The 26,412-nt window shown below is 48.0% G+C and overlaps 1 protein-coding gene across 1 annotated transcript in view; it reads right to left on the bottom strand.

The window, feature by feature from the left end:
* The window catches only part of NT5E (5'-nucleotidase ecto), a 48,962-nt gene extending 23,100 nt beyond the window's left edge, over window positions 1-25,862 (bottom strand). The window contains exons 1-3 of the mRNA XM_059401020.1: window positions 25,454-25,862; window positions 7,139-7,361; window positions 3,225-3,413 (exon numbers count right to left, since the gene is read on the bottom strand). Coding sequence (XP_059257003.1) covers window positions 3,225-3,413; window positions 7,139-7,361; window positions 25,454-25,792 — 751 coding nt within the window. The 5' untranslated portion in view covers window positions 25,793-25,862. The remainder of the gene's footprint in view (window positions 1-3,224; window positions 3,414-7,138; window positions 7,362-25,453) is intronic.
* Window positions 25,863-26,412: the final 550 nt, after the last annotated feature.

The following is a 26,412-nucleotide window of genomic DNA, read 5'->3' as shown; positions in this document are numbered from 1 at the left end:
TAGCATTTGAATGGAGGGAGTGGATTCCTTTGATTGGTTATGTACTGTTTTGGTCACACTTCATTCAGAGCTGAGTTTTTCAAAATGTGGGGCAGCAACAACAATATGAGGAAATTAATTTAATGGGTGGTAACCGACACCGTAAAAAAAATGAACTAGTACGGAACCAGGGGGCACTCTAGGTTCTTTGTGAAAGTTCAGTGTGTGTGTGTGTGTATGTGTGTGTGACTCTGCGTGTGTCTGCATGTGAGAGACTGTGTGTGTGACTCTATATGTGGTGTGACTGTGTGAGACTTGTGTGTCTGTGTGTGTGACTGTGTGTTTGTGAATGTGTGTGCCTGACTCTGGCTGTGTGTGTTTGTGTGTGTGACTGAAAGGCTCTGTGTGTGTGACTATATTGTGTGTGACTGTACGTGACTGTGTGTGTGACTGTGTGTGTGTGCTGGGTCTTCATTGACCACGCCTTTCCTACTCTGAATCAAAGTCAATACAGCCTGAAGCCCCTGTGTCCCAGGACGAAGGGCCTGGAGGCAGACTTCTTGCTCCCACTGTGTGCCCCTGGAAAAGCTAAAGGCTCCAGGGAAGGGTTTGTCACAGGTCTCAGCCACACAGCTGGGACAAAGCTGGAATAAGGGCAGCTCAGGGATGAGGCCCTGTCCTGCGACATCTCTCCTCCAGCCATCCATTCCAGACGGGAAGTCATCGTGACCTTTTCTCATGGGGTTGTTTCCATCCTCATTCTGCAGAGCAGGAAAGCAGGCAGAGACAGGAGCCCACCGCCAGGCACGGCATGGCCAGTCCGACAGCTGAGTCTCCCTCCATCTCGCCCCATGCCGCCCCATGACTTGCCCCCTGAGGCGCCCCCCAACCTGGCACTCAGCCCCTCCAGTCGTCCTAGAGTTACCTAGGCGGCTCTCAGACCTCTGACTGTGATAGCACGCCTGCTAAGAAGTTCCCGTCACTGTCAGTGCCTGTCGCTGTCCTGCCACATGTACCTAACGCCCGGGGTGGGGGGGCACAGGCGCTGTCCTTGTCGCTCCACAGACAGCTTTGTCCACAAGACAGTGCAAATTTCCTGTGAGGAACGTTAAGGGCCTAACCTACTGGAGTCTAGTGGGTTAAAAGTTTTTAACCCCCTACATGGATTTCACAACCTCTCAGACGCGTCATCCAGTGTGAAATTATTCTGTAGCCTGTGTCTCCCAAGAGGCAAAACACTTACGAGCAGCATGAGGAAGGAGTCAAATACGGGAACACCGGCCTTCTTTAGTAAGGGAAGGCCAGGCTCACCCTGTGAAGTTCACCAGCCTCCCGGTCTGGGGTCTGTCTGCACTTGCGGGCAGCCTCCCCAGCGTTGCTCCAGGACACAGCTCTCTACAGTTTATAAAGTGTTCTTCCACACCTCATGCCATCTTCACAACATGGGGCCCGTGGAGCGTTCTCATCCCATTCTGAAGCGAAGCTAACGGGCTCAGGGAGGGGGAGGGACCTGCTCATGGTCTCAGACATGAATCAGGAAGGAAGACTTTGGACCCAATATTGTTTCTTTCTTTTCTTTTTACAATCTGTGTCTCTCTTTCTGATTGCAATAGCAACATGTGTTCATTATTTGAAAATATTCAGAAGTGCTAAGAAGAAAGTGAAAATTGCCTGTGTGGTTTTCTTTGTGATAACACCTTTTAACATTTTAAAAAAGGTTTTTAAATTTTACTTATTTACTTGAGAGTGAGAGCGAGAGTAAGCATGAGTTGGGGGAGGGAAAGGCAGGCTCCACACCGAGCAGGGAGTCCGATGTGGGACTTGATCCCAGGACCCCAGGATCATGACCTAAGCCGAAGGCAGGTCAGCTGACTGAGCCACCCAGGTACCCCTCTTTTAACATTTTTGGGTATTTTTTTTCTCTTTAGGGTATTTTTTATTTTTGTTTTTACAAATATAGGATCACCTTAGGTAACCCATATAGAGGTGGGCAAAGCAGCAACCTCTTCAAAGACAGAGGTGTTCTCCACCAAAGCCTGCCTTCCCACTGCTGATAAAAGTCAGTTACCAAGAGGCCCTCCTCCTCCTCTTCTTTTCCTTAAAAGTCCCTTCAGAGCTCCATGCAGTAGTGGTAGGGGACAGGAGGCAGCAAGGTAGGAAAAACTCACCAAGCCAGACTCAAACGTTTTGGTACATTATGGGTTCAACATAGAAGGGAAAAAAAGAGGATTTCTAGCTTAAACTGCCTAACATCAAGGAAAGAGAGAGAAGGAGGGAGAGACGGAGGGAGGGAGAGAAGAAGAGGGAGGGAGGAGCGGGCATGACTTCAGGAGCACTGGGGCCTAGGGCTTCCAGGACATTCCTAGTGGTCCTGGTATGAAGAAGGGTTAGGACTTGAGCCCAGAGTTCCAGCTCCTGCTACCTGTGAACCTACAAATCAAGTCAGTCACTCTGATCTGTGGAGGCCTTATTTATATTTTTTTCCTAAAATTTTTTTTAAGATTTTATTTATTTGGGCGCCTGGGTGGCTCAGTGGGTTGAGCGAATGCCTTCGGCTCAGGTCATGATCCCGGACTTCTGGGTTCGAGTCCCGCATCGGGCTCCCAGCTCCTTGGGGAGCCTGCTTCTCCCTGTGACCTTCTTCTCTCTGATGCTCTCTCTCACTCATTCTCTCTCAAATAAATAAATAAAAATCTTCAAAAAAAAAGAGATTTTATTTATTTATTTGGAAATACAAGTGAGAGAGAGGGGGAAGCAGGCCCCTCCCTGAGCAGGGCAACCCAGGCGGGGCTCGATCCCAGGACCCTGCGATCACGACCTGAGCCGAAGGCAGAGGTTTAACCCACTGAGCCACCCAGGTGCCCCATACTTAATTTTTTTTTTATACGGCATGTTGCTTTTTGATATAAACTTTTGCCTCAGGCTCAGTAATCTTCTTATTTTATAGTGTATTTTACACATGTATTTATAATATACATAAATAAGTGGAATTGACATAATCATGAAACCTATAAATTAATATTAAAGACATTAATAATTAATATTAAATTAAAGACATTAATGTCTCTGAATAAGATTTACACATTACTATGTACATATATTACATATATATCACATTTTACAAAATATATGTAATATATATTGTGCATTAAATAGGAGTAAAAATAATAACAGTTACAAAAGCAAAGAGATAAAAGTTAGTTGTCTAGACACCCTGGCCAGTATAAACCTTTTGAAACAATTACCTGTATAAAGAAATGTGTTGGAGTGTCCTCCTACCACGATGTCCACGCCCTTCACTTTCTGAGCAATGAGTTTATCCATTTCAAAACCAGAGTGTCCCAGTGCAATAATTTTGTTCACATTTAGAGTTTTTAGCTTATCGACTTCAGGCTGCAATGCAGCGATTTCATCTTCAAATACTAAATTCCTTCCTAAGGAACAAAATAAGCAAAATGGACATTTATTAATAATTTTTATTATATTATTACACATACTAACACACAGAGTAAAAATACTTTTTTTCTACTAAAGCTCTTACATTACTAAAACCAAAACATATTTATAAATTAAATATAAAATCCCTAGATAGCCAATAAAAATTCACACCAGTTTCCTTAGTACCCTCACTTGACATTGCCTTAAGTTAAAGTTGTGAATGATACTATGTTGCTCTAATGTAATCTCATGCTATGAGGAGGCTTCAGCCTGGAAACCTATCCATTCTTTAAAAAAGTGTGTTTAATACCAGATGTCTCTTAGTCATAAGATTTTCTGACCAAGATGTGGCTTGTACACATCTTGACTTCATCCAGTTCACTGGGCGTGGCTCAGAACGGCATTTATATCCAGCAAGCAAATTCATTCACAAAAGACAAAGGTTTTTCATTATTGAAAATATTCCTAAGAATTGTGTCACAGGCCCTAATAACAACTCTGGAAGATTAGTTCCAGCCTTCGCTGACTGGAGGCTACTTTAAAAATGTACACAGATCCCCAAAGGAAAGTACTTTGTAAGAAAACACTCATTTTTAAGCCTTAGTTTTGGTGTTTTTGTTAAAGTGATCTCTTCTAACTTACGTTACTTGACTCTGTGTTGTAAATTAAAATACAAATATTCTTTCTGCTAAAAAAGTGTTCTTCTATTCGGACTTTCATTATGCCAAGGCAGAAAGTGCCTGAGCACATGAATGCATAGTACGATATGAAGTCAAGTCATTATAGTACTTGTACACCTTACGCCTAGTGTGGTTGTATCTCAATAAAACCGAGGGGGGTGGAAATCCAGATGAGTCCATCGAAGGCTTTGTTTGCCAGTTCAGGATAATCAGTCTTCCAACTTAAACTCTGTTGGCTACGAGTCCCTGAGTGTCAATGCCAACACACCCGCTGATACTGTGCCTTGTTCATCAGGTAAGGCCGACACGAGCACGCCCTTGAGCTCTGCATTAGAGAAGGTCTCAGCCAGACATTGCTGGCATGGGGAGTGTGCATCTTCTTCCCTGCTTACTCCCACTTGTAGTGGTAGCAGAAGACCACACCCCGGGGACAAGGCTGGCGGACCCCTGGCCCAGTGCCACGCTGGGCTGGCCATGCTGTCCCCGGCTCACAGGCGACATTGTGTGCCATGAAAACATTAAGAATGATCCACTTCTTGCTGACCACTCCAGAAAGTCCGGCGCTCCCTGCTCCCCCACAGAGAGAAGATACATGTTATCTTCTCCCTGAGCCTCCTTTTAAGTTGACAAGTTACGCTCATCCCCTGCCCCACTTGCTGTTCCCCCTACTACTGCCTAGCACTTACCACCTTCTGATGCCCCAAATATTCTACTCATTAATTTGCCCACTAAACCTGTGAACTGCAGTAGGCAGGGTTTTTTTTACTTATTTTACTTATTTTGGGGGGGGGGGCTGCAGCATCTCTGGTGCCTAGAACAGTTGCCTACACATAAGTACTCAGAGGAGAGAAGGAATGAATGAATGGATATTGAGGCATCAGACAATGCTACCATCCTCTGGCAAGAAGGAAAACGTTCAGGGAGATGCCTCGGAGGACAAAAAAATCTATCCTCCTAACACGCTAGGAGCCTCTGGCAGATCAGTCATCACACAGACAGGAAAGGATGGGATCTACTGCAGGATATCTTGAAGGGTTGCAGGAATTTCTAGCTAAGATAAATGAACTGTGCTATCTTGCCTGTGGCACCCGGGCCACCAGGACTGGAGCGACGGGGCTGGATCGGGGCCCAGGTTGCTGCAGGAAGAATGCATGTGCTGGGCCTGTGGTCTTGGTAGAAGCAAGTATCCCCAGAAACACTGCTCTGCCCCTCCCCAGCACCGGCATCTGTCCCTACACCATCCAGCCTTCCTCTCCTGGGAGCTGCGGGGAGGGCATTACCCCTTCAGATACGTAAGCCCAGTCTTTAAGGGCTAATCTGGGCTGCTCTCAGAGTCCTAGCAAAAAGGGGCTGATTTCTGGAGCCCTCGTGTGTGTTCACCCATAACCTCTCCTTTCTTACTGGTGACTATTCCAGAAGGGATCCCGCTTTTTTCCCCATCATGCCCGAACTGCTTGGTCAGTGATTCAGGAGGCCCTGCAATCTACTCCTCACCCAGCCTTCTGCCTTCTCTGCTTGGAACCTCTGTTCCAACAAACTGAACTATCTGCTCTTTTGTGATCGTGGCCCCCATGCCTCCCTGCTCTCATGTGTTCATTCCAGCACCACTTATGGAGAGCTTCCCCTTTGCTGGGCTTGGCACAGAGCCCAGAGCCGGGAAGGAGACAGATAATCAGGTCCCTGCCCTCATAGGGCGTACCTCCCAGCATGTGACTCTGACCTCACTGCTGGAATGCCCTTTGCCCCAGGATGTTCTGTGAGCCCTTGAGGGGGCCAGGGAGGGTCTTCAAGTCTCCAGGAGCTCCAAACTGGCCTCCACTCCTTTCACTTACCCCCTGTTCCTAAAAGATGTTCCCCCACTCCCTGACTTTGTGACTCTCTTATGGCTTCTAATGACATTTGATCTTAAATGAATAAAAAAAAAAAGTGGGTAGAGATTATCAAGACACATACTTATTCAATTATTCAACAAGTCCACATCTTTATCTAATGCTCCTCCACTGGCGTCTAGATTAAGTTATGAATGTTCACTGAGAGGAGCCCTAGACCTTATCCTCTGGCTGCTCAGGCCAGTGCAGGAAGCCGACAGGAAGGGACAAGTGTAATATGTTGGAGGGATTTTCTGTAGGAGCTGGGGACACAGGGCAGGAGCATTCAGGGGGAGCAGGGCCAAGCACAATAGCAACCAGGCCGTGTTGTCCCAGCCCTCCTGGCAATTAGCTTGTTAGCCGTTAGGTGGCCCAGGTCACTCAGCCGTCCCCACATAGTCCTTTGTGCAGAAAAGCCCCAAGAGGCTGGAGAGGTGCAGGGGTGGGGAGCACCCTTAACCCCAGGGGAGAGCAGGGGCTGCCGCACGCAGTAGGAGGGAGAGGACCACGGCCTGAGATTGTAGCTGGGGCAGCAGATGGGACCACACACTTCTTAGAAGCGCTCCACTGTGACCTCAACAACAGCTATAAATATATATATACACACACTATATGAAATATCGCATATATAAGATATTTATATTAGGATATATATACCATCGGGCCTTTTAAGGATATGTATTCTTCAGAAAGCCAGATATAATAAAGCCATTAGAAAGAAGAGATAAATCATGAAAAGGGACAAAGGACAGTTAACGAAACATATTAATGATCATATTCAACAAGGAAATACAAGGTAAGTTGAGATAAAACCCTAGCTCTGGGCTCTCTGACCCCACAGGAAAAAGGGCCGTGAGTTATGTTTCATTCTCCAGCAAATGACTGTGTAATGTTAACACTGGGTGTGAACAGCTTTCTTGCCCAATTTTGAATGCACTGCATTAAACAAAGATACTTCAGCAACGTTCGCTGAAGGAAAAGCAATGTCTTTAAGAAGTGATTTAGAATAACGTGGAGGCCACCAGACTGCTTTCATCAATGTTGTCCTAAGGACACTGCTCACCCAAGAGCCCGTGTTATTCCTGCTTTTACCCATGGCCCATAGAAATCACTCCAAGCTATGATTTAATACATCTAGTTGCCACCAGTGAGTGCTATAAAAGTAGAAAATACCTGGATTGGAGAGAACAGGGGTTTCTTTTGAAGTATATCCAACAATCCCCACAACTTCATCACCAACGGGAAGAATTTTATATGGCGAATATAGTCCTGATATTTGAGATGCTAGCGGCCCCTTTGCTTTAATATTTGCACTCAGAATTGGAAATTTGGCTTCTTTGAGGAGTGGATCAATCAGTCCTTCTACACCGTTATCAAATTCATGATTTCCCAGTGCCTAGTAGAAAGGGAAAAGAGAACAAGAATTAGGTACACTGGAATTTCTAACAAAAACATACTGTAAAGAAGAGGGCATCAGCTCAGTGGCTCCCAAACCTGATGGGGCTCTAGGAGCTGACCACATGACCTCTGTCATCCTCATGCCCAGAGATTTTACTCAGGGCCCCTGCGGTTGGACCCGTGGACACACAGAGCATCAGGTGCCCTTGGGAATTGCTTCCCAGGTCCCGCACCACCTACCGAAGGTGGTGTCGATGCCTGGAGGGGTCGCCTAGAAAGCTGGCTACACATCCACCGTCCTGCCATCCCCAGGTCTGGGGAAAGTTTGAGAATCTCATTTCCTAAGCTCTGCCCAGCATTTCCACGTTCTGTTTTCTCTCATGAACCCACATTTCAATCTGCGCACCCAACCCTTCCGACGGCCCATCTGCTGGGAGAACCATTAACATCAATAGGAGTTTAGCAAAAGGCGACTGGAAACGTACTGTCGCTAGACCAGAGCCTCTCCTCGTCCGGTCCCTGCCTCTCCTTGGTCATTCCTCCCTTAGGCTCCCACAACTCTTTCTTCCCAAGGACTCTGTGGTCCTCTAATTCTTTGTGGAAAATGAAGATCCCCAAAGGCCCACAGGAGATGGCTTTCTCCACATTATAGAGGGAGGCACGGGTCTCCTTCTTCGGGCAGCTCTGGGCTGCCCTGGGTTTCAGCAATTCCACATCCTAGGAAGATCAGGATGGTAGAGTGCTGTGGGCCTGCTCTGAGCACAGGGCTTGGTGGGGGGTCAGCACGATTTAAAGGTGCCCTTGCTTCTCACTTTCTTTGCTCTCTCCCAGTCCACCTGCTCCACGAGGGGCTCCTGGGTCCAAAACACTGCTTTGACATCTGGCAGATTCCCCCAGAGTAATACTCAAAAAAACACAGCATTCCGGCCACCTCCCCTGAAAAACCTCCATCCCTTTCTCTCTTGGCCTCCTAGCATCAGATTATCTTCCCCAGGCACCTGCTTACCTGCTCTGGCAGGCTGTTCGCTAACTTAGTGCTAAAACCAGTGGGCCTCAAACTTACTAAAAATCACACCTGATTCTGTTTTCACATCTGGGAGCAGACCTGGAAGTGCTGGCTGGTGACCCGTCTACTGAGATTAGGGCCCTCCTGGATTCTCTCATGGGCCCCACTCCCTTCCGAGCACGTTCCACACCCTGCACGGGCAGCCTGTTTGTGGAGGCCTCGCCAGACTGTGTGCTCCCTGAGCTCCCGGGTCCCACTACCTCCACCCTGCTGAGGGCTATGGCTCCTCCCCCACCAAGCAGGCACCCCACGGGCATCTGTGCCCCAAAGAATAGTGCGTCTCATGTCCTCATGCGTATCTTTATACACACAAAGCAACACCATGTCTTCACCTTCACACCCTTGTCTCCCTGATTAAACACAGAATCTGTGAATTTGCCTCTTCCCCCACCCTCTGAGTATCCCCTCATTTTTACTTCTTCCTCTGAACTAGTGACTTCTGTCTTAAAGGCCCACCTAAGTCTTAAAGGGTCTCCTGGTCTTTCCATCTTCTCTTTAGAACATCTTGCTTTCTTCCTGTGGCGAAATCGGTCTCCCTTATGAGATCAGAAGGAACTACCTTGCTGAACCGTGGAGTCTTGAAAAGTGCATATTTCTCTCATTCTTCAGGGACGATTATCCAATGAGTCAGCCACCTTGCTGTTTTTCGCAGCATTATGCTGCTGGCACTCTGCAACCCCTGGAGTTACCTATTTAATTTCCTAGCGACTTGTTTGGCATCCCTTCCCCTGGCTTGAGCTAACACCCTGAAAGTGCTGACAGGGGTTCTCTTTTCCTGTCTCAGTGGGGAGAGGAGCCCTGTTCTGGGTGCTCACAACCGAGCACAGATCGGCTGAATGACCCCCTTCACATCCACATCTCCCACTCGGAAGTGAACATCTGCAGTCCTTACTTTCCTCCTGACCAATGGTCATGTGGATGCTTCCCTACAAGGATTCTACAAGCAACCACATCTACCATGCTTGAAGCCTCTTCCTCCAGGATCCGCCATTTTGGCCCAAGGTGGCACCGTCTACCAAGTCAAGGAAGCCAGATACTCCAGAGCAGCTGAATGCCCACTCGCTAGCTCTCCCTCACCCCCCACCAGCATTCCACCTTTGCCTAAATGTGTTGTTTCATCCACCCCCTGCATGCATTCCTCTCCCGTTCCCTCCTGGACCGCTGCCACAGCCTCCTCACTGGCATTCAGCTAGCGTCATTCCCTTCTCTAAACATTCAACATAGTGCTGCCAGAAAAATCTTCCTAAAATGCAAAGTTTATCTGGCCAATCTCTACCGTAAGGTCCTATAGCAACTCTCCACCGCTTGTGGGATAAAATTCAACATCCTGAGCTTCTTGAGCCATAAGGCTCTTGGAGATCTGGTCTTGCCTTCCTCTCCAGCCTTATTTCTGACTAAAGTCTGACTTTAGTCTGCTAAGGTATAAGACAACCAGGCAGGGCTGTCTCCATCAATCATGAGCTCGACCAGACCACACTTACAAACCACAGCTTCCTCGGGAAGGGCAGTGAATAAAACAAAGGTTGTAATAAAAATGAAACAGCATTTACTAAGCACTTCCCACATGCCAGCATCATGCAAAGTGGTTTTGTTAAGAAAAACTGGTTTTAGAGAGGGAGACAAACCATAAGAGACTTAATCTCGGGAAACAAACCGAGCGTTGCTAGAGGGGAGGGGGGTGAGAGGGGTGGGTTGGCTGGGTGATGGACATTGGGGAGGGTACGTACTATGGTGAGTGTCGTGAATTGTGTACCGACCTGTACCCCTGGGGCAAATAATACATTATATATTAATTAAAAAAAAAGAGAGAGAGAACCTGGTTTTGTGCTGTGAGATTGGCATTATTGCTGTTATCATTTTAGAGATGAGAACAGATCTAGAGATATTGAATGAATTGTTCAAGGTCACACAATTAGTAAGCGGTAAAGGGGGGATCAGAACCACTTTCTGTTTGACTCCAACCTTCCTAAAACCCAAGTACCCACAGTTTTTATGCTCTCCCTCATCTTTGTGCCTTTGTATGTAACAGGCTAATGATGATTGGCTGATGATTGAAATACAGATGAATAAAACTGAGGAGAATAGAATAGGATTATTCCTTTTTTATACCATGACTTTACTTTCTATTCAATCAATGGCATTAGTTCCTGAAGTCTGATGATCTTTCCAGAAGAGATACTTCCCAAGAACCCTTCATTGAGTTCCCTGAGTTAGACATACTTCATCTGCTCTGATGGTCCTCTCTGCAGCCCGGCACCTGCCCACCCAGTCCCTCTGGCGCCCACCAAGCCCCTGGAACAGAACAACGGTGCACCGCTGAATGAGCAGAACAGTCTCTGACAGAGCCCACCTTTCCTACAAAAATTCCTTTGCCAGAAAATGCCTTTTTAGGCATTTAGTAACCCTATTCAGTCACTGGTTCCAGACTCATGACAATCTTTGCATATTCACTATTAACACTAAAATTCACCAAATGCACTGTTCTGTAACTTAAGGCAGCCGAGTGTAGCAAAATGATCTTCTTCAGTATCTCCAACATCAAAAATCACAGCAATTTAGTGTGAGCCTCTGGGCTAGCCATGGTGCCTCACCTGCACTGCTTTCTTAGTGCAGATGCCTCGAGCACTATTTAAAAAGACAAAAAGAAAAGAAAAAAAAAACCTGCTGCTCTTCCATGAAAAAAACTTTCCTCACTTTCCATCTAGCCCAGCCCAACAGGCTCAACCACCTAAACTGCTGAATCGTTGCTGCCCTTTATAGCTAATCACAAATGTAAGGACAGAAGGAGATCCGATTCTTCGGTGGTTCTTATTAAATAAATGCTTGTTAAATCAACCCTGAGGAATAGAGTCTGATTTGTTTAACACCTTTCTGCAAGTGTCTGTTAATATTTATATTTGATGTGGATAATTTGTCAAACTCTAGCGGTTGCTTTGGAGAAATGCTCTGTTGACTAAAGATAAAGCCCAGAGGTTTCCCAGTTCATGTGAAGCTGCCATGGAGGAATGAAGATATTCCAAGACTTCTGGCTCCCAATTTCTTGTTGGATTATTAACAACACCCTGCAGTGAGGAGTGAAGGAAAGCTTGTGTCTACATAAGGAAATTAATTTTTCATGCTTGCCCTAAGGTCATAATTTTGTGCGGCATCTACTTATTGAGTTTTCTTTTTTTTTTTTTTTTTAAGATTTTATTTATTTATTTGACACAGAGAGAGAGATCACAAGTAGGCAGAGAGGCAGTCAGAGAACAAGGAGGAAGCAGGCTCCCCGCTGAGCAGAGAGCCTGATGCGGGGCTCGATCCCAGAACCCTGAGACCATGACCTGAGCCAAAGGCAGAGACTTAATGCACTGAGCCACCCAGGTGCCCCAATTTATTGAGTTTTAACAACAATAAAAATATACCTTCAGTGACTAACAAATGTTAGAGGCATGCTTTCAAAAAAAGAGGGGAACATCCTTTCTGACTCATCTCTCTGTACCGTGTTGCACATCTAGTGTGGCTGGAATCTGCTACTAAATTCAGCAGCCACACTGATAGGCTGCTGACTGACCACACTGTCCTCTGGGCCTGTGGGCCAACCCTCACATCTTTTCGTTCCCAAGGCTCTTCCTAGGAGGAGCTGCTATAGATTCATTTCCTCCTTCCACCTGTAAACAAATGTGTCCGTTGGTCTTGAGGCACTGGTGCTGAACAAGTGGACATGCAGAAGAAATAATAAGAACATGCCTCAGGCTGAGAGTGGGAGAGAAGAAGCCTTCCGATGTCAGAGTGGGTCCGCCTGAGCCGTGAATCTGGGATCGTGGCATGGTCTGCAGACCCAAAAGTCAGTGGCCGTCTGACAGCCTTCTGTAAATGTCTTTCATTATCCCGTAATGTTTTGCTTTTATGGAGAAATCTTCCCTTTCTGATCTCTCCAGTTATAGCTGAGTGATCAAAGCAGTAGACAATACATACTATTAAATAATATGTATTAACCAACCCCCATCATTCGTTTAAAATATCTCTGACACAGGAACAACATTTGGTAAATATTTGCTGAGTATATCAACAAGTAAATAAAGAATTGATGGGTGGGGAGGAAAGAGCCAGAGAATTAATTCCCAAGGCCTCTCGCCCCGGGCTGGTTGCCACCACATCACCTAGAACTGTCCTAGCCTCTTTGTGTCTCTGCATGTCGCAATAGAAAAAGATGTTACAAGATAAAGGTGTGCCGACCTCTAGCACCAAACTGGTGCAGGCCTCTGTTTTGAAAGCCTCTCACGAATGTTCACAGCAGCCACAGTAATAGTGTGAGCAGGAAACTTGGCCATAAAAGGCAAGGAAGCTGCAAATCCCTGAGACCTGAGAAAGCCTCATGGGCTGAGAACCTATCTGGTGTCGCCTCACACAGAGCCTGCCTGCTCGACTGGGCTTCCTGTCCCAAAATAAATAAAGCTGTGGAGAGGCCAGAGTGGCCCAGCTTTGCTGACCTCCTGGTGCAGCATCCTGGGGCAGACTCTACCTGCCGCAGAATGTTTATCCAAATGTTTCCAGAAAATTTAGATTTTTTTTCCCTGAGATTTGGATTGACCCCTCCCCCTCTCCATCCCAGGCCTGCCCGGCTTGAAGCCAGATACTGACAATGTGTCCGCTGGGATGGGGCCCCTGGGGCAGATGCCCAGACCCCTCTGGTCTCTTGTTGCCTGGGGGTGGTTTGGGATCCCTCCCTTTGGCTCCCCAGTCCTCCCTATCTGCTGACCACTGGGGAGGCCCCCGCCCAGACCAACGGCCAGCAGACAAGGACACTTAGCTCTAGTAAGCTTGTGAATGAGACACCTGTGAGGATGCATGCGGTCCCAGGTGTTGGAAAAGAGCTTCTACAACGCCCAAGAAACACCCGGAGAAACAGCAAACAACCTGGGCAGCCCTCCCTTGGCCCCCTGGGCCCCCCATCATGGCCAACCAGCCATGGAGTTGCTGCTTGCTCCTTCACCACCCCCCTGCCTTCTCCACCACACTCCCATTGGCCCCTCTGCTTCCTCCCACTGCTTCCTCACTTCTCGCCCAGACCTTTCTGGAGTCCTCCAGTCAGTCTCCTGGTCCCCAGGCTCACAAACCTCCTGCCCATTCCCCACAGGCCACCAGAATGCACTTCCAAAACTATGCCCTCGACTGCTTCTAGCTCCTGCACCGAGTTCCTCCGAGGTCTCCTGCTTCCCACTGAAATCACAGTTCTGGCTCTCCAGACACCACAGCAGCCCCTCTGTGACCTCCCTAAGCTGGTTCACTTCTCCTGCCAAACTTCAGGGGCCCTCAGTTCCAGGGACACCAAAAGGCCCATGTGGTGAAGAGTTTTGGACGCAGTCCCACGGGACCCCCCTGAAAAGCTCCTTGCCTGACCTCCACTGTAGACACTGGGTATCAGCCCCACTGGAATCACATGTCTCTGACATCACTTGGCCTTGCTGTGGCTGTTGGCTCACATGTCTGTCTCCCAGAGGCAGGAGGGGCAGCGACTTCCGCTGTGTCCTTGCTGACACCAACCAACACCCATCACCAGGGCCCAGAAACTGTTTACTGAAGGATAAAACCACCACTCCAACCGGCTCCTTATAGGTAGGCTCCACCAGACTCTGATTTGGTATGCGGGACATTAAAACTTTCCAAAGGTGGCAGGATTAAAAAAAACCTTGGTAAACAGTTGAGCAATATCTTGTGAAATGAAAGAAACCAAGCTGTTCGGAAGCAGGTGAAAAGGTTAGCCAACTGCCTCACAGATCCTACCAGTCCCTCTCTAACAATCGGTCTGTTCCTCTTCTTCCCATGTCACTAATATCATACCGGCCTTTGTAAATTGTGAGTGAGACAGATTTTTAGAAAAAGTTTGTTGAACTGTTTTGTGTGTCGAGAACATTATTTAGATGTCGTGATGGCAGTTAGGGAGAAAACGGTATTTTTTAGTCTTTTCTCATTGGAAAACTGCTAAGGAGACCAACTATTTGGTCTATCCAAGGACATCCATAACTGAATTAGAACGGGAACATTTCAGAGCCTCAGCTTTGTTCACGAAGACTAAAAATTACCAGAGAAATTGACATAAGGAGATTCCAAGAAGGAGTTTTTTTTAAATACAAAAAATATGACAAAAAGAGGGGTTGATTGTTAAGACTCTCATGCTACATGGCCAGGCGCTGTTCACGTATTGACTCATTTAATCGTCACAATTCTATTAGGTAGGTGCTACTATTTGTCCTTTTCAGAGATGGGAAACTGAGGCACAGGGCTCCAGCAATTAGCAAGGGCCAGAGCAGAGGCCTGAACAAGAGTAGGGAGGCTTAAGCATCCAGGGCCTTAACCACTCTGTCATTGTGCCCATAACGGAAATACCTGGAAGGGATGGATATCACTTGACTAGTTTCCTACAGGGTTGTAGAGTGCCAAGTAACAAGGGCTCAGTCCTTGTCCTCAGGAAGCTGTCAGGGCAGACGAGGGCAGGGCAAGACATGGGCACATTCATCCATGCATGCATATGTAAACCACATGAGGACCAGAGGGAGGGACGTGTGAGACAGCCCACCAAAGACGCAGGCACACACTGCCCAATAAGGACCATAAGGGTTCACAGTGTGGTCCTCCCCTCCTTGACGCCAGTCAGGAGAGGCTCACAAGCAGATGACATCAACTGTATCAACAGATGAGGCAATGAAAACACAAGGGTTGAGGCACTCAGATGTTCCAAGTGAAGACAAGAAGCTTAAGCATGAATATACCAGAAAAAGGAAAGAAATAATTGATTTAAGATATGCAGGAAAATGATTTGTTCTAATCTGCAGAAATCAATTGCAGTGTTGAAAAGCCATTTGTTGGAAATCCGCGGCATAGGTATTTAGCGAGTCACCGGCACAGTGGCTCATCCCACTGAGGCCTGGGGCTTGCAGCACACTCCACGGTGGGAGGGTTATAGGGAGAGCCCGACCGCATCCACAATGGGGCTCAGTTGCCAGTCATTCAGGGACACTCAACAACCACTTTAAGAAGGGGTGCTTACAAATTAGGTTTGGTTGAGAGGACCCATTTCTGGAGTTGTGGACCATTTATGGGGTGGGTTTTGTTCCCTCTGACCCCATAGTTGTGGGGCATGGCAGGAGAATGTGGCCTGGCAGGAGAATGTGGCCTCTGACTAAACGACAAAAAAGATCCGGGGCTCAAGACAGCTCACGTGCACTTCAGTGTTTGTTGAAAGAATGAATGAACACACACACACACAAAAGAATGAATGAACAAATACTGAACAGATAGCATTTCACATTTTCCCTGTCAGATGGAAAAAGTTACAAACTCTCTGTGCAAAATACATATAACAATATTACATGTAGAATCACGGGCTTTTCTAACTGGGCTCCATGCAGGTTGAACTGTATCTCTGAGGGGCTAGAGAGCTACAGCCAATGTGTGGTTTATGTATGGAATCAATTATTCAAGGAAGGGAAAAGAAGTGTCAAGAGAATTTTCAAATTCTAGGTATGTGGTTGAAGGAAACCGACACAGAAGGAGTTCATGCAGGATTCAGATGTATTTGTGGGTCACCTGCAGAGAGCTGCTGGCTCAATGTGTGATTTGTTTTGTTTTGTTTTGTTGTTTTTTGTTTTTTTTTTTTCCCCCTCCAATTTTTAGTTAAGGAAATGCAAATGCCAGCACAAGGACAGGATGAGCTAAGAAGCCTCCTTTGCTTCCTCCCCTGGTGCTTGGGGCTGGCCTTATGCAGCCCAGCTCTGGTGTGGAACTCACTCAGGAAGAGAGGAAGTAGAAAGGCCATAACCACAGCCACAGGATGGGGTGGGGGCCATTGACATCACTGAGGCTTAGGGATCCACAACTACCCAGACCGTCAAAACTTCTGACGTCTAATTGTTTTTGCTGACTTTCCTTGCCCTGAAAAAAAAAATACCACTGCCTTCAATATACCTCTTTTAAGCTTCACCAAACTAACATTGCTAAATTGTCTTCCTCAAATCTGGGCTTGTTATTGAAGATAAAGTAATTCTGAGAGTTTCTTTGATGTGAGAGACTTTGAAAGTCTCTGAATGGATGGTGACTTCTCTTGGCTCAGGATTAATTTTCTGGGGTAAAAAGGAAACCTCCCCACTATGCATTTGGGCAACATTTATGGGCTTGACGTTGTGTCTTCTGCAGACCAGATCTTTGGTTCTTGAATTCCCACAATCAGGTGTTAGAATTTCAGTCATTTATGCTTTGCTTATCCCCATCCTTCACAGGTCTTGCCCAGACTATGTGGTCAAGAAGGGCTCAACAGGGGTGCCTGGGTGGCTCAGAGGATTAACCCTTTGCCTTTGACTCAGGTCATGATCTCAGGGTCCTGGGATCGAGCCCCAAATTGGGCTCTCTGCTTGGCCGGGAGCCTGCTTCCCCTTCTTTCTCAGCCTGCCTCTACACCTACTTGTGATCTCTCTTCTGTATCAAATAAATAAACAAAATTTAAAAAAAAAAAGATATGGGTATATTTTGCATTATGGAGACATGGCTGTGGGGACTTGAGTTCATGTACTATATCCCTTGGTAAAAAATGCTTTAAAGAAATGGTTTTTTGGGGTGCCTGGGTGGCTCAGTGGGTTAAAGCCTCTGCCTTTGGCTCAGGTCATGATCTCAGGGTCCTGGGATTGAGCCCAGCATCGGGCTCTCTGCTCAGCAGGGAGCCTGCTTCCCATCTACCCATCCCCTTGCCCCTCTGCCCACTTGTGATCTCTGTCAAATAAATAAAATCTTAAAAAAATATATTAAAAAAAGTGCTCAACCAGGCACTGCCTTCTATCCACCAGATAGCAGGTTTTTCCCTCACAGGTCAGATTCACTTGGCCCAGCACTTAGCAGGGAGCCTGGCATGTGTAGTGCTTAGTGAATCTTTGTGGACTGAATGATTAAATGGGCCATAAAGACAACAGGCTTGAAACTGGGCTCATCCTCCTACCATTCCTTAGTCCATCATCTTCTATTACAAGTACAGTAAGGCTCCATCCACATCCTGGGAACCTCTTTATCTGGAAACAGGGAAGGTACCCAGAAAAAGACCCAAGGAAATCTCTCTGCAAGAATTCGCTGTCATGACAGTAACTGTGAGGGAGACATAAGAGAGTTGTCAAGCAAACTTAGACTTGGGTGTAAAATTAAGTTCTGGGGCAAACCAAGTCATCCTGGCAGATTTGAAGGAAGACAGAGGGCAGGGCAAAGCCTGAGCAGCTGGGTGACACGCAACACGCCACCCCGTCCCGATCCCCCAACCTACAGATGAGGAATCCCCTCCCCAAACTCACATAGCTATCGAGCAGGAGGAGGCAAGCAGGAAAACCCGGGAGTTGTGGTGTCCTGGTCGAATCTCTTTCCACTGCCCCTGTCTGCCACAGGTCCACAGGGTCCAGTCCTGTCTAGTAATTTCAGAGGAGCCTTCAGACTGCATTTCTGTGCTGCGAATAGCAGGTTTCAGCCATCGGGGGTAAGGGTAAGTAGAAGACTCCGTGCTCCTGGGTGGTAGTGGCAAACCCTGCTGACTCTCCCGGTGTACCTGGCTTGAACCCTCTTAGTCATCTTTTGATTGCACCCTCTCCTGAGTCATCCCTGTCACCAGGTGAGCAGGGCCAGCACTTCCTAACGCTTTACTGTGAGCTGGCCCTGTGCCAAGCATTTCCCAGGAACTATGGTGTCCTTTTGGCCCCACAACAACCTCTGTGGTGAAGGCCGTCATCACACCCAGTTTATACCTGAAGACATGGAGCCCACGTGGAGATTAAATAACCTGCTCTCGGTCCACAGATTTTAAGTGAAAGGGAGGGGACTTGATACCAGGCAGTCACTCCAGAGGTCATCCTCTTGGCCCCAGGCTCCACTGCTGACCCGATGAAACTGTCCCATGGACTCAGCCTTTCTTTCCCTATCACCATAGGTCAGGGACCATCTCACCCTAGACGCTGCCAGCCTCTTCACCATCCTCTTCTCGGGGGTCTTCTGCCTCTCACCCATTTCTGCTCATCCTCCCAAACTGTGATTTTCTTATGTCACTGAGAGGTTTTTTTTTTTTCTCACACCAACCAATTCTCCAGATCTCTGGGGTTACCAACTGGCTGTTCCACAATGACCCCCTCCACAGGTTTGATCATTTGCTAGAATGACTCGCAGAACTCAGGAAAGTGCCTTAGTTACTATTACTGGTATATTATAAAGGCTAAGACTCAGGGACAGCCAAGCAGCAGACCTGCGTAGGGCAAGGTATGCAGGGGGCTGAGGGGTGGTTGAGCTCCCGTGCCCTCTCTGGGCACACCGCCCTGCCAGTACCTCAGTGTGTTCACCAAACCAGAAGCCATCTGAACCCCATCATTCAGGTTTTTATTTTTAATCACGTACACATAGTTGATTAAATCGTGGGCAATTGCCGATTAATTCAATCTCCAACCACTCTCCCCTCCCAGGAGGTTGAGGGGAGGCAGAAGGTTCCAATCCTCTAGCTGTGGATTGGATTTTATGACTCCAGTCCTCCTTCTGAGGCTATCTAGTGGTCCTCAGCCATCAGTCATCTCATTAGCATACAAAAGACTCTGACCACTCAGGAAATTCCATGGGTTTGGGGAGCTGCGTGCCAGGAACTGGGAATAAAGACGAAATACCTATTATTTATTTATTTATTTTTTTATTATACCACCCAGAGGAGCCTTCAGACTGCATTTCTGTGCTGCGAATAGCAGGTTTCAGCCGTCAGGGGTAAGGGTAAGTAGAAGACTCCGTGCTCCTGGGTGGTAGTGGCAAACCCTGCCCTCTACTCAGAAACCTCTAGTGCCTCTCCACACCCTGACCCGTGACAACAGAGGAGAGCCCAGACTTTTCAGGATGGCCTTTCAGCCATAAACAACCTCATCTCCCATGGTTCCTGTCACCTCAGCTCTGGTCCAGGCTGGTCCAAAACCTTGCAGATTCCTGCCTCTGTACCTCTGCCCCATCCTCCTGCCCCTTCTCTCAATCAAAATATTCCACTGACCTGAAATTGGATCAAAACATTTCTTAGGATGATTTGTTTAGAAATGTGTGGAACCCCAGAGATGAGCTGGTTCGAAACTCTTATTGCATAGGTGAGGAACTGGTGATCCAGAGAGGGGAATGGCATAGCCCCAGATTACAGATTTATTATCTCTCAAAACGCAGAGAGAACAGTACTGATCTCTGAATTTCTGGTGATGAGTACTGAGGGTGATAAGCTTCAAATAAGAAACACTTATGTAAACTATCAAAAGCACACATCACAAGGCAAAAGAAAAAAACAAAACAAAACAAAACAAAAGCAAATTTGATTATACCAAATGAAGGATTTCTATTCAGTGAAAGACACTGTGGATTGAGTTCATAGACATACACAATCAGAAAATATTCACAATGTCTAAAAATTGCTCACAGATCAATATCTAGAACTCCTGAAAATCACAAAAACTAGAGTAAACCTAATTATTTATTTTTGAAAGATTTATATATTTATTTTGGAGTGAGAGTGCACACGCATGTGTGAGTGGGAGAGGGGCAGAAGGGAAGGGGACACTCTACTGAGTGGGGAGCCCTAGCTGGGGCTCTATCTCCTAATCAGGAGATCACGGCCTGAGCCAAAACCGAGAGTCTGGGTGTTAACTGACTGAGCCACCCAGGCATCCCTCTTTTATTTATTTAGAGAGTGAGAGCAGGCATGTGGGTGGGAGAGGGGCAGAGGGTGAGAGAATCTCCAGCAGACTCCCTGTTGAGCACAGAGCTGGTTGAGGGGGGCCTCTGTCCCAGGACCCTGAGATCACGATCTGAGCAGAAACCAAGAGTTGGACACTTAAGTGACTGAGCCACCCAGGTACCCCAAACCTACTTTTTAAAAAAGAGCAAAGGATGTGAACACGCAATTAGGGAAAAGGAAACTCAAAAAGTAAATATGCCCAAGTCCCCAGTTATTAGAAAAACACAAGATCAAATAATGAGATGACATTTCTTCTGGAAAGTGGGATAATGCTGCAGGATAGGGGAGAGAATCAGGGGCTCCACATCCGTGTGGGTGTGGAGACTGGGGAGAACAGAGCACTCCAGTCACTCAGGCAGTCCTTGTTCAAAGTAGGGATATGCATCCCTGTGGCCAGCAATTCCGCCCTTGGCTATAGATCCCAAAAGAAACCATCCCAGGAAGGAACTGCAGGAAGCTATTCAGAGAAGCTTGTCCTAAACCATTACTGGAGAAGAGGACAGTAAAATCTGTGGAGGTCTTTGGGCAGCACTATGCAGGGTATAAACACGGAGCCGACAATAAGAATCAAGGGCGCCTGGGTGGCACAGTTAGTTAAGCGACTGCCTTCAGCTCAGGTCATGATCCTGGAGTCCCGGGATCGAGTCCTGCATCGGGCTCCCAGCTCCAGGGTGAGTCTGCTTCTCCCTCTGACCTTCTCCCCTCTCATGCTCTCTCTCACTCTCTCTCTCAAATAAATAAATAAAATCTTAAAAAAAAAAAAAAACAGAATCAAACCTATAAATACAGAGAGTAAGCTAATGGTTGCCAGAGGGACAGGGTGTGGAATTGGGCAAAACGGGTGAAGGGGAGGGGAAATACAGGCCTCCAGTTGCTTTATGAAGAAGCTGTGGGAATAAAAACATGAGTACAGTCAGTGTTACTCGTACAGTCAGTGTTACTCTACGTGTTGTTTGGCTGTACAGTGACACACTGTAGCTACACTTGTGGCGCACACAGCAGAACACAGAATCTTGTCCAATCACATTGTTGCACACCTGAAACTAATGTAACATTTTTGTTAACTAGGTTCAAAAAAAAAAAAAAAAACCCACAACAACAATCAGCTGAGGACAAAAGAAACAGAATGATCTGGGCAATAGAAGGAGTTACATAATTTAAGAACATAAGACCAGACCCTTCACTGTGATAAAAGTTCTGCAAGGACAAGCAGAAACAGGAACATCAAACAGAGCGGTTGCTCACACAGCAGGTGGGGACTGTTAAGTAAAGGCAATTTGATTAGCAGTCCCCTGGGTGAGTTATGGCAGTCACAGTCCCCACCATCCCCCGGAGGCTCAGGCACCAAGGAATAGTTTCCTGGAACTGAGGCTGTGGTCTTACGGACAGCAAGCGGGCTTAGGGGACCAGGGCCCGCTACAGAGGAGGTGGCCCTACTCCCGGAGGCTGTCTTCCTCCCAGCGCATCTCCATGGTGGGAATCCCACCTCCTGAGACAAATCTCTCGGACTGTGTGCTCTCAAGGGTTTTCAGAAATCCACTCCACGAAAAAACACTAAGAATAGTTTACACAATGGGGCTTAGAAATGATGTTGGAGGGTCCGGGGGGCTGGGGTAGATAGAGTATGGCAGGCAGTCGGAATCAGATAAACTGACTGTAAAACCCAAACGCTTCCTTCCTTACACCTTCTTCTTATTCCTCCCCCCATCCCCACGCCAGGGCACCCAGAACTAACCTTTCCTGGGCACGTCCTATGACCCAGCAGGGTGCTAGGGATTTTTATTTTTTATTTTTTTTATTTTCAGCGTAACAGTATCCATTGTTTTTGCACCACACCCAGTGCTCCATGCAATCCGTGCCCTCCCTAATACCTACCGCCTGGTACCCCAACCTCCCCCACCCCCGGCCCCTTCAAACCCCTCAGATTGTTTTTCAGAGTCTATAGTCTCTCATGATTCACCTCCCCTTCCAATTTCCCTTAACGCCCTTCTCCTCTCCATCTCCCCTTGTCCTCCATGCTATTTGTTATGCTCCACAAATAAGTGAAACCATATGATAATTGACTCTCTCTGCTTGACTTATTTCACTCAGCATAATCTCTTCCAGTCCCGTCCATGTTGCCACAAAAGTTGGGTATTCGTCCTTTCTGATGGAGGCATAATACTCCATAGTGTATATGGACACATCTTCCTTATCCATGCATCTGTTGAAGGGCATCTTGGTTCTTTCCACAGTTTGGCGACCGTGGCCATTGCTGCTATATACATTGGGGTACAGATGGCCCTTCTTTTCACGACATCTGTATCTTTGGGGTAAATAGCCAGTAGTGCAATTGCAGGGTCATAAGGAAGCCCTATTTTTAATTTTTTGAGGAATCTCCACACTGTTCTTCAAAGAGGCTGCACCAACTTGCATTCCCACCAACAGTGGAAGAGGGTTCCCCTTTCTCCACATCCCCTCCAATACATGTTGTTTCCTGTCTTGCTAATTTTGGCGCTAGGGATTTTTACATTTGTTATGCACTGCTCACAAAAATCCTACACAGCGAGGGTAGGGGTTATCCCTCTCCTTTCCCAGTTAGGGAACAGGAAGCTTGGAGAAACCCAGAAACCCAGGAACCCAGCCCAGCTCACACTGTGAGTGCCGTGCTCCTCATGCCTCGGGGGACACTCATCCTTCAACCCAGACAGTTCCACCAACAAGCGGCTTCTGAAGATCTCCCTCCAGAATTTCCTGCCTGGCAGCTGGGTCTAGGGGGCCTCCGGGCTGGCCCGGGGGCTCCAGAGGCATCAAAACCACTCCAGCAACGCTCACTGGGACACACAGGTCTAGAAAGTCTATACCACCTCTGAGGCTAGAAAGTCTACACCACCTCTGAGGCTCCTGCTCCAGGGACCTCCAGGGATGAAACTAGATTAGAGTAGCTTCTCTTTGCGCTCTATACTACCTTGAGTCCTTAGATGTGGCTCCTCTAACCAAGCCCAGTTTCTAGAGAACTGGTGAGGCCCCTCGACAACTGTTTTCCACCCAAACCAGACTCACCAGCTTCCTGGAATTGAAGATGTGGTGAGTGAGTGGGTGGAGTGGGCCAACACTTAGAGCAGAACAGCAATAAACTCCCTGAGAGGAGTATAACATAAGCAAAATGACAATGAAAAATCTCCGTAAAACAAGAATACGGCAGAGCTTCATCACACGCTAAAGCATAACAGGAGTACATTCTACGCAGGTCAAATCATGTTTGTCAAACCCCAGAATGGCACAGATGCTGAGATACTATCAGGAACGTGGCCATCAGACTCCCCCTCTTTACCTCCTGTCAACATTATATTGCAATCTATTTTTTCCTCAGGTCCCAGCCCAATTATCTTGAGTGAAACTTGAAAGAAAATTATTCCATCCAACAAAAAGCATTCTAAATACTTCCCACTGACGCGCTGTAACTTGCAGCAAATTGTTTCAGCCTCACCCAGAGTCCTATCACAAACATCTGATTGGATGATTACCATCATGGGCTCAATCTGATTTAAAAAGGAAAACATGAGGACTAGGGAAAATGAGGAATTCTCTCTCTTTTTTTTTTTTTTCATCAAAAGGAGTTAACATAGCTGTGGAGAAAAGGGTATCACAAAGAGAAATTTTAAGAGTGGTAATTTATATGTGAAATCAAAACAAACTCACATGATGTTTATTTTACCCTTCTGGGAGGAAATGGAGATGTAAACTAGTAACAATTCAATTCAGTAAATATTTGTTCTGACATTACTCCACACAAAGCATCAGGCAAGTTAGACTATGGAGATAGCAATGATAAGAGACGGTACAGGGCTCTTGAGACCCCCCCCCCACTCTTCTGTGGAGTCCAGACAGATGCTGATGAGCCCCCCCCCACCCCCGCAGCCATGGACTCAGAGGTGTGGGGATCTGCTTGAATCCCTGTGCTTTCAGTGTCTCTGATAACCCACAAACTACTATCAGAATGGAGAGGAACTCCCTCTGCCCATCTCTCATCTCTCCAGGATGAGTCTTTTTGTTGGTGGAAAAAAACCAAACAGCTCTATCTTATCATCCTTTCCTGTCCCCCTTTCTCCAGGCTTGCAGGGAAAAAAAATAACCTCTGTACTGTTTTCATACCAAGTGTATTCCAAACCCTCTGTATCTCAGCCTGGACCACACCTCTCCTTCCCTTCCTTCTGGACCCTTGTCCCCTGTTTCTCCACAGAAGCCCTTTACTCTAGGATTTTACGCTGGGTTAAACTTGGGTGGTGGTTTGATGAGAAAAACAAACCATATATATGCTTTGGTCATATTTATTAGTGCATACCCCCCTCTCTGCTAATTTTCTAGAGCAAATAAGGCATTGCCTTTCCCAGAGCATTTGGGAGCTTGGACTTAAACTCCCACATGTATTTCAAGGGCTTCATCCCTTCAGTTAGACTCTCTAAATCCATGCTGCCAAATTGATTTTATAAAAATCCTTTGAAATCCTAGTGTTTCTGCATTTTCATTCTCTTCGGATGTTTCTTTTCTTCCTTTTTAAAAACCTGTAGAGTAGACTCTGATAATGATAACTAACATTTACCGAAGCCATGCTATGCACCAGGAAACCCCCTGAGGTAGATACGTTATCCCCATTTTGTAGAGGCTGGCACTGAGGCACAGAGAGACTAAATAACTCGCGCACAGAAGAGAGCGGAGCCAGGACTCTACCCCAAGCTTGGGAGCGTAATCAGGCTCAAGTTCCTACATCTAAGGAATCTGGAATCCTTTCTTTTCTTTCTTTTTCTTTTTCTTTCTTTCTTTCTTTTTTTTCTTTTTTTGGCGGGGATGCAGAAAGTTGACTTTGTTAAAGTACAGAGACGGACCCGTGGGAAGATCCGTCCTTACCGTATCTCTCTTTGGGATCTGGTGACCAGCACACTCTACTCAACCTCTTTGACCCTGCGTTTTCCCTCCACTAAACCCGAAATAAAGCATTCTGCTTCGGTCCCTGGTCCTGGTTCATTGCCAACGCTCCCACGTACGCCCGCTGACGCCCTCGGAGGTAGGGATGAGTCCGTCTCCTCCAAACGAATCCTCCGAGGGACTTCTCTGTCTGCATCTACCTGGCACGCCGGCCAGCGTCCCGCTTTCTTCCCGCATCGCCCTGAACCCCGTCCCAGGCGGGCCACCCGGTGCCACACGGTCGGCTGCTCCTCCGCGCCGGTTTCCCTCTCCGTTTGGGACTCCTATCCCCGGGCTCGACAGCCGCCCCGGCCAGCCGTCCTCTTACCATGGCATCGTAGCGCAGGGCGTTCATGAAGTGCGCCACCTCGGCGCCCTTGTACACGGTGAACCAGATGGTGCCCTGGTACTGGTCGCCGGCGTCGAGCAGCAGCACGTGCGGCTCGGTGCGGCGGATCTGCTGCACCTTGGTGAAGAGCCTCGCCACGCCGCCCACGCAGCGGCTCGCGTTGACGCACTTGCTCGAGTCCTCGCTGGTCTGCTCCAGCCGGCTGTGCACGTCGTTGGTGTGCAGGATGGTGAGCTCCCAGGCGCCGGCCGCCGGCCACAGCAGCGCGCCCAGCGCGAGGAGCCGCAGCGCTGGGGCTCGTGCGGCTCCGGGACCCATGGCTGCGGCGTGAGAAGGGCGAGCGTGCAGGCGGGCCGGGCGAGCGGCGGCGAGTGGCTGCGGGCGCGGCGGGCGTGGGAGCTAGGCGCCCGGGCGGGCGGGGCGGGGCGCGCCGGGGGCCGGCCTCTTTCAGGCGGGAGGCCGGCCCCACAGCCGGGCGCACGCCCGCGCGGTCACCCGATCCGACCCTGGCACCGGGGGCGGCCCCGGGCGCGCCGGGGCTGGCGGCTGGCCCCCGCTGGCGGCAGCAACAGTGGAGAGGTTGTTCCCGGCGGGGAGCGGGCACTGGCCACGGTGCCGGGGAGCCCGCCACCCCACAGCTGGAGGGCTTGCGCTTTCCCGGGGGCGCGGGAGGTGCCGGAGGGGCCACCCCGCGTCTTGGCGCGAGTTTTTCCCGAGAGGAAGGCACGGTTTGTGTTGGGCTTGGGGTGACGCGAGCTCGTTCCCTTGAAAGAGCGAAAGCTGGAGAAGAGGGGAAGGAAAAGATGGAAGAGGCGAGGGGGAGAGAGAGAGGAGTGCAGAGAGGCAGGAGAGAGGAGTGCTTTGCTTTTTTGGGCCGTGGAAGCCAAACACGGACTGTGAGACGTGGCTGACCGCTGTCTTTCCAGTTGGAGAACGCA

This window comes from Mustela nigripes, chromosome 5 (genome assembly GCF_022355385.1).
Source record: "Mustela nigripes isolate SB6536 chromosome 5, MUSNIG.SB6536, whole genome shotgun sequence".
Taxonomy (NCBI): Eukaryota; Metazoa; Chordata; class Mammalia; order Carnivora; family Mustelidae; genus Mustela; species Mustela nigripes.
The sequence above is the reverse complement of the archived record's forward strand: the minus strand, read 5'-3'. Positions and strand labels throughout refer to the sequence as shown.